Consider the following 15511-nt stretch of genomic DNA (forward strand, 5'->3'; position numbering starts at 1 on the left):
GTCACCACGACACGCACGCACACGGCCATGAGTGTTCCCGCGGAGCGAGCGCCGCGGATAAACACAAGCGTTCCAAGCAGCCCAGTGCTGGGCGAGACGTCCGCCCTCGAGCCTATCTCGCCCTGGCCGCCTGCTGAGCCTGAAGAGCCAGACGCGAGCCGCAAGGAGCAGCTTCCCTCCGCCAAGGAGGTATACGGCAGTCTCGCTGTGCTCCTGACGTACTTTGCCTTCGCGCTGTATCTGGTTTGGGCATTCGCGCCCCGCGGATGGCTCGACAAGGCTGGCTGGACGTGGTATCCTGATCGGTGAGCTGGAACGGCGTTGAAGCTGACCAGGACAGAGAATGGGCGCTCATCGTGCCCTGCTGGATCATGGTCGGGTTCCTTGTCGCGTACTTTGGGTACATCAACCTCACGATATACCTGATTCCTCCGTTCGACTCGATCACGACGATCAGAGGTGAGCTATTGTAGAGGTGTCGAGCTGACAGGCAGACGAGTACTCCAACCTCCACGAGGAGGAATATTACTACAAGTTTGCGGATCCGACGACCGTCCCCGAAGCCATCGATATCCCACTCGACCTGGTCAACCGAGTTCTGTACCCTGCTCCATCCTCATCATCATAATTGTACAATTGTATGCATCAAGTCTACCTTAGCCCTCAACGTTTTTGATCCCCTCATCATCCGTTGCCAGCTTGGCCTTGGCAAACTCCTCCGTCCTCGGGAGGTCCATCGTGCTCTTCCATACCTCGCTCGTCTCGACCTCGACCTCTCCCTCGCTCTCGAGTGCGAGCACGTGTCCGCCGCTCTTCCTCTCGTCATCGATAAAGTGCATATGCACACCGGCGACAGAGATGCCCTGCAAGAACTGCGGGGACCGGAATCCAACACAGGTGCCCTTGATCGGGCCATCAAGCGTAACTGTGACTTGCCGCGAGGCGACGCCCTTCAGCCCCTCTCCGGGATAACACTGTCCCTCGGCGGTTCGGCACTTGACGCTCTTGAACGTGCCGCGGATGCGGAAGGCGACGTGCGCGTTCGTGGCTCCGGGGCACTGTTGCTCGAGGATCGGCTCGATGCCGTTCTTCTCGGCTATTGTTACGCGCGTCGCCTTCGTGCTCTCAAACTTGGTGATCTGCGCGAAGGGCGTGAGGTCGCCTGTTGTCAGCACTCCTCGCTCATCGAATCGGTGATAAGATCACCGCCCCATTGCTCCTTCTACTGTACCTCGGTAGAGGACATCGAGGGCCAGGACTCACCTCCCTCACCCACATCTGCTGGCCGCACGCTCCCATCGTGCTTCATCTGATACACCTCGCCGTCGGTAATGATGAGCTCGCCCTGCATGTGTCGGAACGTGCCGAGGCCGAGGTCGCCGTGCTGCAGGAGCTTGCCGCACTCCAGCCCCTGGTCCGCGACTCCGTCCATGAGCGCCGACACGACCGAGAACTGGTACAGCTCGTTGGGTTCGGGCATCGCGTATGTGTTTCGAGGAAAGTTAATGGAGAGGAGAGAGATGCAAGAATGAGCTCTCTGATCATGAAGCCAGGTGGAGACGCGGAAATGACTTTATCTCGGCCGAGATGGAATGACGTCGGTCTTGATTTCTGGGTGGCGACTGATTTTCCACTTCGCCCGACAATCCATGCGCGGAAAGTCTTCTGGCTGTTCAGCAATGATGATCCGCAAAGCAGCTCAGAACCCTCAGCGCAGCGAACATTACTCGAGAGACGCTTTAGAACATCCAGAGAGTGTGTAAAAAGACTCAAGCTGCATATTAACGCCTACTGAACCGAAGTTGCTACTGTAGTCACTCCGGAGCGCGACTGCTGGTGTCGACGGTACTCCTCACCGCTCGAGATTATCAGACGTTTGCCACAGCCCCAGACTCTCCAGACTATGCTCTCACTCAAACTACTTCCCGAAAACATAGCAAACTACAGAGAGGGCCTAGACCCTTCAGTCGCAGAACTACTGGGGAAGAAACACGGGGTCACCTGCTGCCTCGTCAAACTTGACAGCGGATGAGAACTTCAAGCTCATCCTTCCTCTTCAACTCACCTCCGAGTTACACTGTCGTACAATCGTACTAACACTTAGCATAATGTTCTCTGCCAAGGACCTTGCCACAGTCAGGTATTTGGGAAGCAGAGAAAGTCGGGTAACGCCTATCTCTAATATGATCTGGCTCTCTGTACGACATCGAGATGAAGTGGTTTGAACGCTTCGATCGATGATTAGGGGCATAGGAACTAGTGGTAAGACGAGGAAGAGTGATGAGGGGAGACTTGAGTGTGTGGGGAGGGGCGTGATATCACATCCTGATTGAGAACGAGAATGAGAGCGAAGAGCAGAGAGTCGCGATGCAGGATGGTAGTTCGGCGCCTCAGGTTGCCACGGACACAGAAGAGACCGCGCTCGCCGACAGCCTCCAAAGAGGTATCAAGTGATTTAACGGACTGACGTCAGCGAGTCTGCCACCACTCTTTGTTGAAGGCCATGGCGTCGTCGGACAGATGAGGGAAGCACATGACCAAGAGGCACAAAGCTGTTTCCATCATCATTGATTAGCAATTTCGAGGCCGTCGTCGTCTTTCCGGTGTTGGGGATTCCTGCTGCGTATTATGCTCCGCCCAGAGTGATCTAGAATTCTATGCATACAGTAACACAATCATTAGGTATTAGCACAAAAGCCCTTGGGCTGTGGTGGTTGGACACCAGTTTGCGGCTGACTTGAGAGGGCTAGCGAGGTGACTCGCCTGCAAAGGGGCGCCTCTCACTGCTTGGCCGACGTTAAATCATGCCCGGCGGTCAAAGCCGGGCTACCCTCACATGTCGAGGTCGAGTTCGATTCTTCCGGACGCAGTGGAGATTCGATCACCAGTACACGCGGTGGGTGGGGCACTCGTAGCCGGCGGGGTTGTGCTCGACTGATTGTCAGATACAGCAAATGCCAAGGTAACTCACGATACTTCTGGTGGTACTCCTCGGCCGTGTACCACTTGCCCGCGGGCGCGATCTCGGTCACAATCTTCTTGTTGGGGAAGCTGGTGTCAGCTAAGCGACGGATACATTTAGCTTACTACTTCTCCTGGACCTGCTGCGTGACCTCCTTGGCGATCTTCTCCTGCTCAGCGCCGTCGTAGAAGATAGCCGATCGGTACTCTGTCCTGTCAGCTAAGACCCTTCGGCCGGTGTCAAAGCGGTGTGCACGTACGGCTTCCGAAGTCGGGACCCTGCGAGTTCAGAGTGGTCGGGTCGTGCGTGCGGTAGAAGAACTCAACGAGCTCGCCGTATCCGACAGCTCCCTTCTGGTACTGCAGGCGAACACCCTCGGCGTGGTTTGTCCTGCCCGTGCAGACCTGCCTGTACGCTGACGGTCAGTTATCATGCGGTCCAGTTAACTCACAAGGGTCATCGACGTCGCCGCCGGTGTAGCCAACCTCGGCCTTCCAGCCCGGGAGATTGCCGTAGTACTTGTTGAAGAGGTGCTCAGTTCCCCACTGCTGTCAGTTGTGTTCACATCCTAACAACCTACGAAGCATCCAGAAGCAAAGGTCGCGACCTCGACTGTGTGGGCGTCAGACTCGGTGAATTCCGAATATGGCTTACCTCCATCCTGGAGTCCGCTGGCCTTGGCTTCGTCTGCGCTCTTGATGGCGGCGGGGACGGTGGGAGGGGGAGGGGTGTGGTGCTTCATTGGTGCGCGGGGTGCTGAGGTGAAGAGAGATCTGAAGATGTTCATTGGGAAAAGGAAAAGAACGAGTCAAGAGCGAGTTGAGGATGCTTAAGTCAGCGTTGGACGCAGTAGTGAACCGATGTCGCCATCGCCATGAGTGAGTGATATAGATGCGGGGCGAGATCCAGGGAGTGGACAGGGCGTGCAGGGTGTACCAGGGTGTACCAGGGTGCGCAGCATACGGGGGCAGTCACTTGCCGCACGCACTTGTCCGATTGCCGGCCAGCCGGCATAGTCTGATCTGCCCTGCCCAACTGCACGTGGACTATGACGTGTAAAATGGGCCGAATGCGGACGACTCGACCTTGGCAGATCCGAGTCCGGTAGGCCCGATAAAATTGATTCCGGCCGCACAGTTAGAGCGAGTCGATATCAGAGTGACTGAGTGAGAGAGAGATCTACGGCCCGACAGTGGCCGACGTCAAAAATCAAGAACGGAGCTCGACTTCTTCGTCTCCGCAACAACATCACACCCACCATGACGCGCCCCGTCTTCGTCCCACTCGTGGACCCCACCGCCAACGCCCTCATCCCCTCACTAGCCCTCATCGGTCCCCTCCTCATCCCCACCTCCCTCCTCGATGCCGTCCGCCCGTCCCTCCCCCCGACAGCCTCCTACATCGTCGAGGCTTCCGCCGCCAAGCCCGACACCGACCTCGTCGCCCTTCTGAACAATGGCGCCAAGGCTCTCGTCGTCTCCCAGGCTCAGCTTGACAACCTCTCGGATGTTCCCAAGGAGCGCCTGATTGTCAAGGTCGCCGAGAGCGAGCTCGCCAACGCCGCGCAGCTGCCCGCCGGAGGACTGTACGTTTCCGCCTCCAAGGTTGTCACCCCCAAGGAGATCGGCTTCAAGGGCCCCGTCTTCCTTCAGACCGAGGTCAGCGCTGCCAACGCTGTTGAGACGATCAAGGCCGCCGGCGACGCCACCGTTGTTCTCCCCACTGCCCTTCTCACCGAGGGAGCCTCCACCTCCTCGCACGTCGGCATTGCCGACGCGTTCCTCGCTCCGGTCATCAGCGACGGGCCCGACGGACTCTTCCCCACTATCGTTGCTTCATCCACCCACTCCTCTCGCCCGCTCGGCATGGTCTACAGCTCCCGTGAGAGCGTCGCCGAGGCCATCAAGACCCAGAAGGGCGTCTACCAGAGTCGCAAGCACGGTCTGTGGCGCAAGGGAGAGACCTCTGGCTCGGTCCAGGACCTCGTCAAGATCGACCTCGACTGCGACACCGACTCTCTCGTCTTTGAGGTTGTCCAGCACGGCACCGGCTTCTGCCACCTCGGCACCCCGACTTGCTTCGGCCAGTGGTCTGGTCTCGCCAAGCTCGAGGACACCCTTCAGTCGCGTTTCGTTTCCGCTCCGGAGGGCAGCTACACCAAGCGCCTCTTCACCGACGAGAAGCTGCTCCGCGCCAAGATCATGGAGGAGGCTGAGGAGCTCTGTGACGCCAACACCAAGGAGGAGGTTGCTTTCGAAGCTGCCGACCTCATCTACTTCGCCCTCACCCGCGCCGTTAGCAAGGGTGTCAGCCTGAAGGACATTGAGCTCGCCCTCGACGCTAAGTCGCTCAAGGTCACCCGCCGCAAGGGAGACGCCAAGCCGAAGTGGGAGGAGAAGGTCAAGCCGGCTGCCGCTGCTGCCCCTGCTCCCGCCCCTGCCGCCGAGACTGCCGAGGACAAGCCGATCCGCATGCGCACCACCGTTCTCAAGGACGTCCCGAAGGAGGAGCGCCCGCAGCTCCTCGTCCGTCCCGTCCTCAACTCGCTTGCCATGATTGACAAGGTCAAGCCTATCGTGGAGCGTGTCCAGAAGGAGGGTGACGCCGGTCTCAAGGCCATGACCAAGCAGTTCGACAAGGCCGACCTCGAGTCCAACGTCCAGCTTCCTCCCTTCGCTACTCCCTCCGAGGCTGAGCTCCCTGCCGACGTCCGTGCTGCCATCGACCAGGCTTACTCGAACGTCAAGGAGTTCCACGCCGCCCAGCTTGACGCCGCTCCCCTCCGCGTCGAGACCATGCCTGGTGTTGTCTGCTCGCGTTTCGCCCGCCCGATCCAGCGTGTCGGTGTCTACGTTCCCGGTGGAACCGCCATCCTTCCCTCGACTGCCATCATGCTTGGCGTTCCCGCCCAGGTTGCCGGCTGCAAGGAGATTGTTCTCGCCACACCGCCACGACCTGACGGATCCATCTCTCCCGAGGTCCTGTACGTCGCCAAGCTCGTTGGCGTCACCTGCATTCTCAAGGCTGGAGGAGCTCAGGCTGTCTCGGCTATGGCTTACGGAACCAAGGAGGTCCCGAAGGTCGACAAGATCTTTGGTCCCGGCAACCAGTGGGTCACTGCTGCCAAGATGCTCGTCCAGAACGACACCGACGCTCTCGTCTCCATCGACATGCCCGCCGGACCGTCAGAGGTCCTGGTCATTGCCGACGAGACCGCCAACCCTGTCTTTGTCGCCTCTGACCTGCTGTCGCAGGCTGAGCACGGTGTCGACTCGCAGGTCGTGCTGGTCGGCATCAACCTCACCGCCGAGAAGCTGTCGGCCATCGAGGCCGAGGTCGACAAGCAGGCCCGCGCCCTCCCGCGAGTCAAGATTGCCCGTGAGGCGATCGGCAAGTCGCTCATCGTCCTCGTCGACACGCAGGACGAGGCCATGGAGTTCTCGAACGAGTACGCTCCGGAGCACCTGATTCTGCACCTGAAGGACGCGCCCGGTGCCGTTGCCCAGGTCGAGAACGCGGGCAGTGTGTTCGTCGGCGCCTTCTCCCCCGAGTCGTGTGGTGACTACGCTTCTGGCACGAACCACACGCTCCCGACGAACGGCTATGCGCGCCAGTTCTCGGGCGTCAACACGCTCTCGTTCCAGAAGCACATCACGAGCCAGGAGGTCACGGCCGACGGACTGCGCAAGCTGGGTCCCGTCGTCGTCACCCTCGCCGAGCGCGAGGGGCTCGAGGCGCACGCGAACGCGGTCCGCGTCCGTCTCGCCGAGCTCAGCAAGTAGACAAAAAGACACAAAAACCGCCACGCTTATATGTTGTTATCTCTAGAAAAATGCATTTTAGTGACGATAGAACACAGATGATAAAGATGCGTAGTATGTGGAAAAGTGGCTAGTGACTGATGGAGAACAGGAGGGAAGGAGGGATCTACTCGTACTCGCCCTCCTCCTCCTCCTCTTCCTCTTCCTCCTCCTCACCCTCATACTCGACCTCGATGCTGCCCTCGCTCTCCTCGTCGCTCTGGTCGTACATGTCCTCTCCCTCCTCCTCGTCCGACTCCTCGTCTGACTCCTCCTCTTCAGGCTCCGCAAAGCGCGCTCCGGTCTTCTTCGCCTCCTCAGCCGCCCTGACGACCTTCTTCGGGGGGCGGGGCACGCCGCCCTCGGCAATGAAGACGGTGGTAAGGCGCGAGCCCTTGGTGTCGTAGCTCGTGACGGGGGTGAGTTCCGTCTCCGGGGTGGCGGGCATGTCGCGGAGATCGTAGAGGTTGATGAACCCGTCAGAGGAGACGGTGGTGAGGAGCGTCGTCGGCCCCTCAGGGGCAGGGAAGGGGAGGGCCGAGATGGACTTGATGCGGTTTGTGTGACCCACACACTTGCCGCAGAGCGAGACGATGGCAGTGGGGCCGGACATGTCCTCGTCCTCGTCCTCCTCGTCGTCATCCCCGTCATCCTCGTCCTCGTCATCTCCGGCGACCTCGACCGAGTAGATCTCAACGATGCCCTTCTCGGTACCGATACAGAGCACCTCCTCGCCCTCGCTCACGTCGTCCTTGGGCGGGATCTCCGTGAAGAGCAGCGCGTTGAAGCGGCTCTTCGTCTCGAGCGTGTGCAGCAGCTTGAGAGTCTGTAGAATGTCAGCTGGCGAACGCGAAAAACACAACAGCTACTGTTCACTCACGAGAGAGTAAATCTCAACCTTGCGCGGGTACAAGACAGCGAAATGCGTTCCGGACGGGGCAAACTTGACAATCTCGGCCTCAGACCCGAGCGCAAGCGACGCGGCGCCGCGACCACGCATGAGGTCCCACATCTTGAGCGTCTGGTCCTTGCCAACACTGAGCGCGACGCGGCCGGTGGGGTGGACGTCGACGCTGTTCACGCGTCCGCTGTGTCCCTTGAGGCTCTTGAGGAGGGCCCAGTCATTCGTGCGGAAGAGCGAGAGCGTGGCATCGACACTCGTCGCGAGCAGATGCTGCGACGTCGGGAACGTGAGCGACGTGATCGAACCAGTGTGCTGCGACAGCGCACCGATCTCGCGCCGCCGCCGCAGGTCCCACACCTTGATGAACTCGTCCTCACTTCCCGTCGCCAGGTACTTGCCGTTCGGGGAGGCGGCGATGCACTTGATCCAGCTCAGGTGCGCGGGGAAGATGAAGATCGGCTTGAGCACCGGCACGTCGCTGCCGGAGGGATAGTGGCCCTCAAGTCCGTAGAGGAGCTTCTCGTACGAGCCTGCGATGATCTTGAACGTCGGTCCGGTCGGCGCATCGGACTCGACCGTGCCGGCGAGCTCGGCCTCGACACGCTCGACGACAGCCGACTTGGGCTCCGCAGCACGCTTCTCCGCCTTGGCACGCGCCTTGGCCTCCTTCTTCTCCGCCAGCTCCTTCGCCTTGTCCTCAATGTTGAGCTTGCGCGTGTTCGACTCCTTGGTGGCGCCGGACTTCTTGCCCGTCTTGGTCTCCTTGCTCGGCTTGGCGGCAGACTTGGATGCCGGCTTTGCGTCGCCGTCATACGTCACCGAGACGGTCGGCTTCTTGTACGGCGCAGAGCGCGCGCCTCCAGCCTTATTCGACTTGCCTGACTTGCCCATTTCCAGTCGATTGCGTGGTGGAAGTGTCGTCGAACGTGAGCGAGCTGACAGGCGCCGCCAAAACAACAATCGCAGTGGACCGCCGGTACATGACGCAAACTTCCAACTTTTGGGACGGCGTGACGTGTGTTAAACCACCTGGCATCAGGCACGATGTCGGAACCAAACGGATCACCGAAAGTTGGGATGTCCGATGCGAGGCACCGCCGAAGTTGAGCGAGATTTCCGAGCCAGAGTCAGCAGCGAGCACGCGACTAAGCAGACCATGGTACTCGTGATGAATGATGCATAGTGAGGCTTAGTGAGGGGGTATGGGGTATCTATCTAATGCGTTGTTCTTCCGCTGAGGCCCTGGAGCGACTCGGATCCACCGTTGCTGCTTCCCTGGAACGCGGCCTCGGCCGGGTCCGCGGCCAGCGACTCTTTCGTGATCGGGCGCTCGGCGTGGATGCTAGTCGGCAGCGAGAGCTTCTTCCCTCCAACGTCCGCGCGCATGAGCCACAGAGACAAAAGCGCGTTCGTCGCGGCACGGTGCTCGGCCATCTTCATCGAGGACCCGTGGCCCTCGGCGAGCTTGATGCCGTTCGTGAGGAAGAGACCGATGTTGAACAGAGGCGCCTGCGTGTTGACACCAGTCGACGCAAGGAGGCTGCATGTTAGCTTGAAACAACAGGCAACAAGATAGCTGTGGAACTTGCAGGATCGACTTACCGAGACTCGATACGACCCGACTCCGGCGTGAGGGGGACACCAGCATCCGTCAGGTGCTTGGTGACAGCGTGCGAGAGCATGTACTTGGGGTTGCGGAACTTGAAGATGCCAGTCAGGTCAACGTGACGGGTCATGACGTTCTGCTCGACAAACTCGCGCGCGGCGTGAAGGCCCTGTACATCGTCAGCCACAGGCTCTCCCAGACGATCCGGTGGGACGCGATTTCAGCCGTCCTCTCTGTTTACACTCACGTTCTCCTGGTAAATGAGACCGACGAACGCGCGCACAGCGCTGGCAACACCCTCCTCCCACGAGTTCATGCGACGCTTGCGCTCCTCGTTCCGACGCGCCTGCAGACGTCCAGCCTGGTCGGTCGGCGTCTGCTCCTCACCGAACAGCTTGATCTCGTTGTTCCGCTTCCATCGGATGGGCGTGGCAAGGACGGCATTGGCGCGCGCAGCAGCACGCTTCTCGTGGTCGGCGTGGGCAGCGATACCGATCTCGCGGCCAACAGCAACAAGCGATGCCGGGCCAACGTAGTAGGTGACAGCCTGAGCGAGGGCGGCGCTCGGGATGTGCGGGTACTTCGCCGAGAGCGACTCGGACGCGAAGAGTCCGAGCAACCTGTTGCCAAGAGCGGCGAGGAGCTCGTTCGTGTCGGCGTCCGGTGCCGGGAGAGCCTCCTGTCCATCCTCGGAGGTCTCGGCAGCCTGCTTGAGGTTGAAGCTCGGGTGGGTGAGACAAGCCATCAGCGACTCGCGCATCTCAGGCGTCGGGGGAAGGGAAAGGCGGGCAAGGATAGCATTGAGGGCGGAGGGAGCATAGGGGTCAAGGACAGGAGGTCCGACCTGCTTCTTGAAGAGAACGGCCGAGGTCGAGAGGTTGTGTCGGGGGTTCCTCCTCAGAGGAGTTTTTGCGAGCCGGCGAGCCCATACTCCCGACGAGGAACCCGAAGCCGAGCGGGCGGCGGCGGTAACGGCCAAGCGGGCAGTCGTGCCGATGGCGTTCATAGTGTCGGCGACGAGGGGGTGGGGTGGTGACCGGAGTGAGTGGTCGGGGGTGTTTTGAGGAGCAACACGAGCAAAACGGCTGCCGGTCGGTTGAGGGGACGACCGTTTTTTGCGAGGTGATCCAAAGATGCCGCGGGCAGCTAAAAAGATGGTTTCCCACGGTAACGCGAAAGCTGAGAGGGGGGGGGGTGGCTGTCGCGTGGAGTATGCCTCCGTCTGTCTGCTCGGAAGTCACGTGCTCTCTGCCCTTCACGTGATGGATAGGGCGGACTTGTGCGAGATTGCACCGTGGGAGACCGTGATATCGCGAATCAGCAATCCGGAAGTGCCTGAAACCAATGTTGATGGCGCAATCGGTGGTCACAGAAATTCCAAAGGTCAGGTTGGTCAGCACCACTGCACCATAGACACCGGTCGTTGTCCTCGACGGGCCATCATCATCAACCCGGGTAACGGCATATTCCTTCTTCTTTCTCATCCACGATCATCGTATCCAACCTTGTCCATCGACTACCACTTACTAGGCCCCACCTAGCAACCCAGCAACACCGCTCAACCTCCCAACCCAGCCCGCTCTCAACAGCACTCCCTCCTCCTGCCGCCTTACGCCGCGTTCCTCATCGCGCTCCCCTCCGACCTCCCTCGACTTCCCGTTTCCAGAGAAGGCAGGTAGCTACCAACGTCGTCCCAGTCCTACGACACCAGTTTCTCTAGCTATATAAACGAGCGCAGCAACAACAACAAAGAATGTCCGTCATCCGCAAAGCCACTCCCCTCTACCGCGTCGCTGTCGCCGGTCCCAGCCGACTCGCCATGTCCGCCTCTGTCGCTCGTCCTCTCACCCCCTCGACCCCTGCCTCGTACCGCAGGCCCTTCAGCCCCGCGCAGCAGCCCAACCTCCTCCGCACGCTTACGAGCACTCCCCCGGCGAAGCGCTTCACCCGCAACGTCTGGGCCGCGAACCCGATCGTCGAGTACGACGAGATCAAGCCGCTGACCCAGCAGCCGACCGATGTAAGTGGCGCGGCCAAGTGGCGCAGTTGCGACTTGCGATTGCGCCATTTCTGTGGCTTCTTATCAATCAACACAGCGGTATCAGATTGCTGACTCTACCTTTAGGACATTCTGATCGTCGACGTCCGTGAACCCGACGAGGTCGCGCTTGGCACCCTTCCCTCCGCCGTCAACCTCCCCCTCTCGCGCCTGCCCGAAGCGCTCGACGAGGACTTTGAGCCCGGACGCTTCAAGAAGGAGTTTGCGTTCAAGAAGCCCGCCGCGGGCCAGAAGATCATCTTCTTCTGCCGCTCCGGCAAGCGTTCCGCCACCGCCGCCGAGATCGCCGGCATGCACGGCTACGCCAACGTGCGCAACTATGTCGGCTCGTGGCTCGAGTGGTCCGAGAAGGAGGGCATCCCCAACCTCCTGGCGGCTTAGGGTGTCGCGTGAGCGTTGATCCTGTACCCTTTCTCCTCTCTTGGACCATTCTTGTACCACAAACCCCAGCGGCTGCCAGTTCCGCAGAACGAGGTTTGTCGTCGCTGATAACCAAACCATCGTAAAAATATCAGAAATTCCTCTTCGTCTGTTTTTTACGCTTCGCACCTTATCGGTGCGTCGACGTGTGTGGGCCAGCAGCTTGCACCCGCACACGAAAACCCTATAGACTTGATCATAGACTGGACTCTGATGTATTTGTCTACCACATTGCGCTGCTTTGGTGCCTGTCGTCGAGGTTGTTATTGTCTTTACGCAATGCACTTCTCGGGTCAGAGGTGGTTGCCGACCGGCGTCGATGCGGCGCAGTGCTGCAGCCCACGACGCCCCTCTCAGTGTACGGAGTACGCAAAAGTACGCGATAGCAGCTATGCAGTTACGAGATATCTCTTGCCCCGTTCGGAATCAAGCCCAAGTTGGCTTTAACTAGTCTCAAAGCTTATTCGCAAGGCGTGCCGTGCTGCCAGTGTCGTGCGCGGACGGCGGTGTGGGAGATGACGAAAGGTGCCACTGAGCAACGGGTGGGTGGAGCTGTCCTGCGGTGAGTTGCTCCCGTGAGCCACCGCGATCATCTGAGATCTACACGCAGCCGCGTGCGGACTTTAACAGAACCGGGATCCCGATTCGTGAGAAGCTTAGAGCTTGCATGAGTCTTTGGTCGCTCAGGTGGTGCGTTTGTTCTGTCGTTGCCGGAATTGGCGATGAATCAGCAGCAACATACCTCAAGGCACAGCCACCGCTAACAGTGGCGATGATGCAACATGACTTCGACCTCCGCTCCCACCTCGCACATGCGCTGCGCGCCGAGAAGTTGGTCGGCGTCTATCGCCAAGGCACACGACATTGTGCCGTAGTGTACCCGTCTGCCCGAAGCAAGCACGGCCAGCACCATTTCGGCAACTTGGCCCAGGCACCGGCCGCAATCGGCAGGCCGTAACTAAGCTACAAGGCTCCCGAATCTACCACTGCTTCTTTCCAGATGCGGGTGAGTGCGGGAGAGCCAGCAGTGCCGATCACGATGATGCATGATCAGAATGTTCGGAATATGGATGGAATGTGAGCACTTGAAGCGAGAGAAGGGACGTGAGTGATTCGACGAGACGCTGCCGCGCTCACTGGACGTCAAGGTGATTAGCGATTTCGCTTGGGTCGTCGGGATCGACTGGTAGGTACGTCAGCCGGAGCTATGGCGAGCGGACTGGTGATCGGACTGCTGGACATGACCATTCATGTCGTATTCTATACGTGTTGACTTCTACCGTATGCGGCGTCCGACACCTACTTTCCCTCCGCTACGAGCACGTCAAGCGCCCTCATTCCCTTCAGCGCGTCCAGCACGGCCTCGAGGGCGGGCTTCGTCTCCGGCCCGCCACCCATGAGTGCCTTGGCCCCTCGGCCAAGTTTCTCCTCAACCCGGGCCTCCTTCATCTTCATCGTCTGCTCCTTGCGCTCACTTTCCCCCTCCTCGCTGGCGAGGTATCGCGTCAGATTGGCGAGGATGACAGCCCCACGGTGCGCCAGTCCGATGTCTGGCGGCTCAGAGGAAATCGGCTCGATCCTCTCTCCGTCATCGTCGGCCTGTGCGCCGCCGGGCGCGAAGAGCTCCCCGACGCGGTCCCAGACATCCCGCTTCGTGCTCGTGCTAATCCCGCCACCGGCGAAGAGGGAGTGGCACGCTGCGCCCGAGTCCGTGAGCGACGCCAGGGCGCCGGATGCCGCTTGCCGCGTCGCCATGTCGTCCGCGTCCGTCATGAGGAGGAGAATGCCCAACCGCGCGGCAGAGCGGGGATTGGCCGGCTCGCCCCCGCTGACGGTCTCGCCCGAGAAGAGCATGAATCCCTTCTCGCAGTTGACGAGGTTGCACACGAGCTCGGTGGCTGCGCGCTGCACGAGCGTGTTGTCGTCGAGCATCAGCGTCTCGACGACATCGACCACTTTCGACTTGCTCCCACTGCCGGCGCCGCGGAGGGCGTTCTCGGGCGCCGGCAGCTCGGCGGTGACGATGCGGTCCCCGAACTCTGGGTTCACGGACGCGAGGTTGGTGAGCGCCATGAGGGACTCGAACTTTTGCAGCAGGTTCGAGCCGCTATGGCACAGCAGGAGTTCCAATGGCCGCAGAGCGTTAAGCGCGTTCACCTCCGAGGGGGCCGGGAAGAGGAGCTGTGGCGGGACGGAAATGACCATCTTGGCCAGAGCTTGGAGTGCAGGCAGAGCCTCTTTGCTCGTGTCCTTTGCGGTCAGGTCGCGGATGACGTGTGAGAGGACTCGGAATCCGCCGTCGCGCACGAAGGATGCGCGGTGACTCCGGTCGTCGACTATGCCGAGGGAGAGCTGCCCAAGCCCCGTCTTGACGCGGAGACTGCCGGCGCGCACGAGGCCGGACATGGCCGGAATCACACCGGCGGACACGAGGGCATCAACGCGCTTCTTGACTGCCTCCTCGGACTCGTGCGGGTCCGCCTCGTCCCTCGTCTTCCCGCTCAGCGCCATACGGCGCAGTCGGTCCATCTGTGCGTCCTCAGCTGAGAGAACTGGTTTCCGTGCCGTCAGGTTAACCAGAATCGTCGTCAGGCCGTAGCAAAGGGCTCCGTCGACTGGGCGTTCTGCGCTTTCGTCAAGCGACACCATGCTCTCTCTCGGCGTGACCGGAAGACTACCGCCCGAAGCATGCGGAATGGGGCTCAAAGCAAGGAGAGCCTTCAAGAACGCCGGGTCAGAGCAGAGCACGTCGCGTACTGCCGGCCTAGTTGTCAGAACGGAGAGCCCTTCGAGCGTTGAGAGCAGCGCTGGCGAATTTGGCGACGCCGTCTTGATGTGCGCGGCGAGCTGCTTCGCATAGCGCTCCTCCCCCTCTTCGGCCTGCTGCTCGCGCGCTAACCGCTCCTCCTCCGGCTCGCCTGGCACTGCCTCTCCTCTTCCGAGCTTTGAAAGCGTGACGGCACACAACACCTGAGCGTCACCCTCTGCATTGCCGCCGGCATCAGCTGCCGCCTCCACCCATCCGAGGGCACGGGAGCGCACGAGTGCGCGGCCCTGTTTCGTGCCAGCGAGTGCGGCGAAGAGGCCAGCGAGAGCAGTCTGTAGCGGTGAGGGCAGTTCCGCAAACTCGAGCAAAATCGCGAGAGGGTCAATGTCGTTCTCCTTCTCGTCCTTCGTGAGGCCCAGGGGCTGCTTTAGGATATCGACAACAGCTGCTGGCGCCAGCGGAGCGAGGTTTGCGAGTAGAGAGACGGAAGGCACGAGGTCGGCGGGGTCCTCCGAGTTTTTTGCAATGGCGTTCGAAACTAGTGGGTCAAACACTGCCTTTAATCGTGCTGCCTTTTCGTCCTCCGTCCCGCTCGAGTTCAGGTCGACAATCTTGGACAGCGCGAGTAGACCGAGGCTGGAGACGTCGCGGTCGGCGCCGGGTGAGAGGGCCACCGACAGCTCGCCAACGCGAGTCGGGGTGACTATCTCCTTGATATCGGCATTTGATGCACTGAGCTCTTTGAGAAGCGCGGTGAGGTCAGCCTCGGACATGGTGAGTGGTGATGAGGGGAGGGTGAGTGACGTCGGCTTGGGATTGCTTGTGCGGTCGACCTCCACCTGGTTCCAGAATGGATGGGTGGTGGTGGAGGGTGTGTGCGTGGGAGAGTAAGGGATCGGCTGGGCATGTGCCTGGATGGTGCCTAAAACTGGCTAGCCCAAAACGCACAAACACAGGGCGTGTGCAGGGCCAAACAAGACTTCCGCACGACGG

At 60.4% G+C, this 15511-nt stretch overlaps 6 protein-coding genes across 6 annotated transcripts; 2 read left to right on the forward strand and 4 right to left on the reverse strand.

Moving 5' to 3' along the window:
- Window positions 1-3086: 3086 nt before the first annotated feature.
- A1Q1_05313 (protein-methionine-S-oxide reductase) lies at window positions 3087-3704 on the reverse strand (the record flags this gene model as incomplete). Its single annotated transcript, XM_014322045.1, has 4 exons — window positions 3087-3169; window positions 3222-3370; window positions 3410-3495; window positions 3543-3704. The coding sequence occupies 4 exons, from the start codon at window positions 3702-3704 to the stop codon at window positions 3087-3089; spliced, it is 480 nt and encodes a 159-aa protein (XP_014177520.1).
- A 517-nt stretch (window positions 3705-4221) lies between these two features.
- A1Q1_05314 (histidinol dehydrogenase) lies at window positions 4222-6744 on the forward strand (the record flags this gene model as incomplete). The annotated part of the gene is made up of 1 exon (XM_014322046.1): window positions 4222-6744. The coding sequence occupies one exon, from the start codon at window positions 4222-4224 to the stop codon at window positions 6742-6744; it is 2523 nt and encodes an 840-aa protein (XP_014177521.1).
- A 145-nt stretch (window positions 6745-6889) lies between these two features.
- A1Q1_05315 (nucleus protein) lies at window positions 6890-8557 on the reverse strand (the record flags this gene model as incomplete). Its single annotated transcript, XM_014322047.1, has 2 exons — window positions 6890-7588; window positions 7643-8557. 2 exons carry the CDS (start codon window positions 8555-8557, stop codon window positions 6890-6892), a joined length of 1614 nt encoding a protein of 537 aa, XP_014177522.1.
- Window positions 8558-8881: 324 nt separating this feature from the next.
- On the reverse strand, window positions 8882-10278 carry A1Q1_05316 (uncharacterized protein; the record flags this gene model as incomplete). The annotated part of the gene is made up of 3 exons (XM_014322048.1): window positions 8882-9206; window positions 9269-9441; window positions 9520-10278. 3 exons carry the CDS (start codon window positions 10276-10278, stop codon window positions 8882-8884), a joined length of 1257 nt encoding a protein of 418 aa, XP_014177523.1.
- A 747-nt stretch (window positions 10279-11025) lies between these two features.
- On the forward strand, window positions 11026-11712 carry A1Q1_05317 (endoplasmic reticulum protein; the record flags this gene model as incomplete). Its single annotated transcript, XM_014322049.1, has 2 exons — window positions 11026-11292; window positions 11398-11712. The coding sequence occupies 2 exons, from the start codon at window positions 11026-11028 to the stop codon at window positions 11710-11712; spliced, it is 582 nt and encodes a 193-aa protein (XP_014177524.1).
- Window positions 11713-13050: 1338 nt separating this feature from the next.
- On the reverse strand, window positions 13051-15291 carry A1Q1_05318 (uncharacterized protein; the record flags this gene model as incomplete). Its single annotated transcript, XM_014322050.1, has 1 exon — window positions 13051-15291. The coding sequence occupies one exon, from the start codon at window positions 15289-15291 to the stop codon at window positions 13051-13053; it is 2241 nt and encodes a 746-aa protein (XP_014177525.1).
- Window positions 15292-15511: the final 220 nt, after the last annotated feature.

Source organism: Trichosporon asahii (genome assembly GCF_000293215.1).
Source record: "Trichosporon asahii var. asahii CBS 2479 unplaced genomic scaffold scaffold00071, whole genome shotgun sequence".
Taxonomy (NCBI): Eukaryota; Fungi; Basidiomycota; class Tremellomycetes; order Trichosporonales; family Trichosporonaceae; genus Trichosporon; species Trichosporon asahii.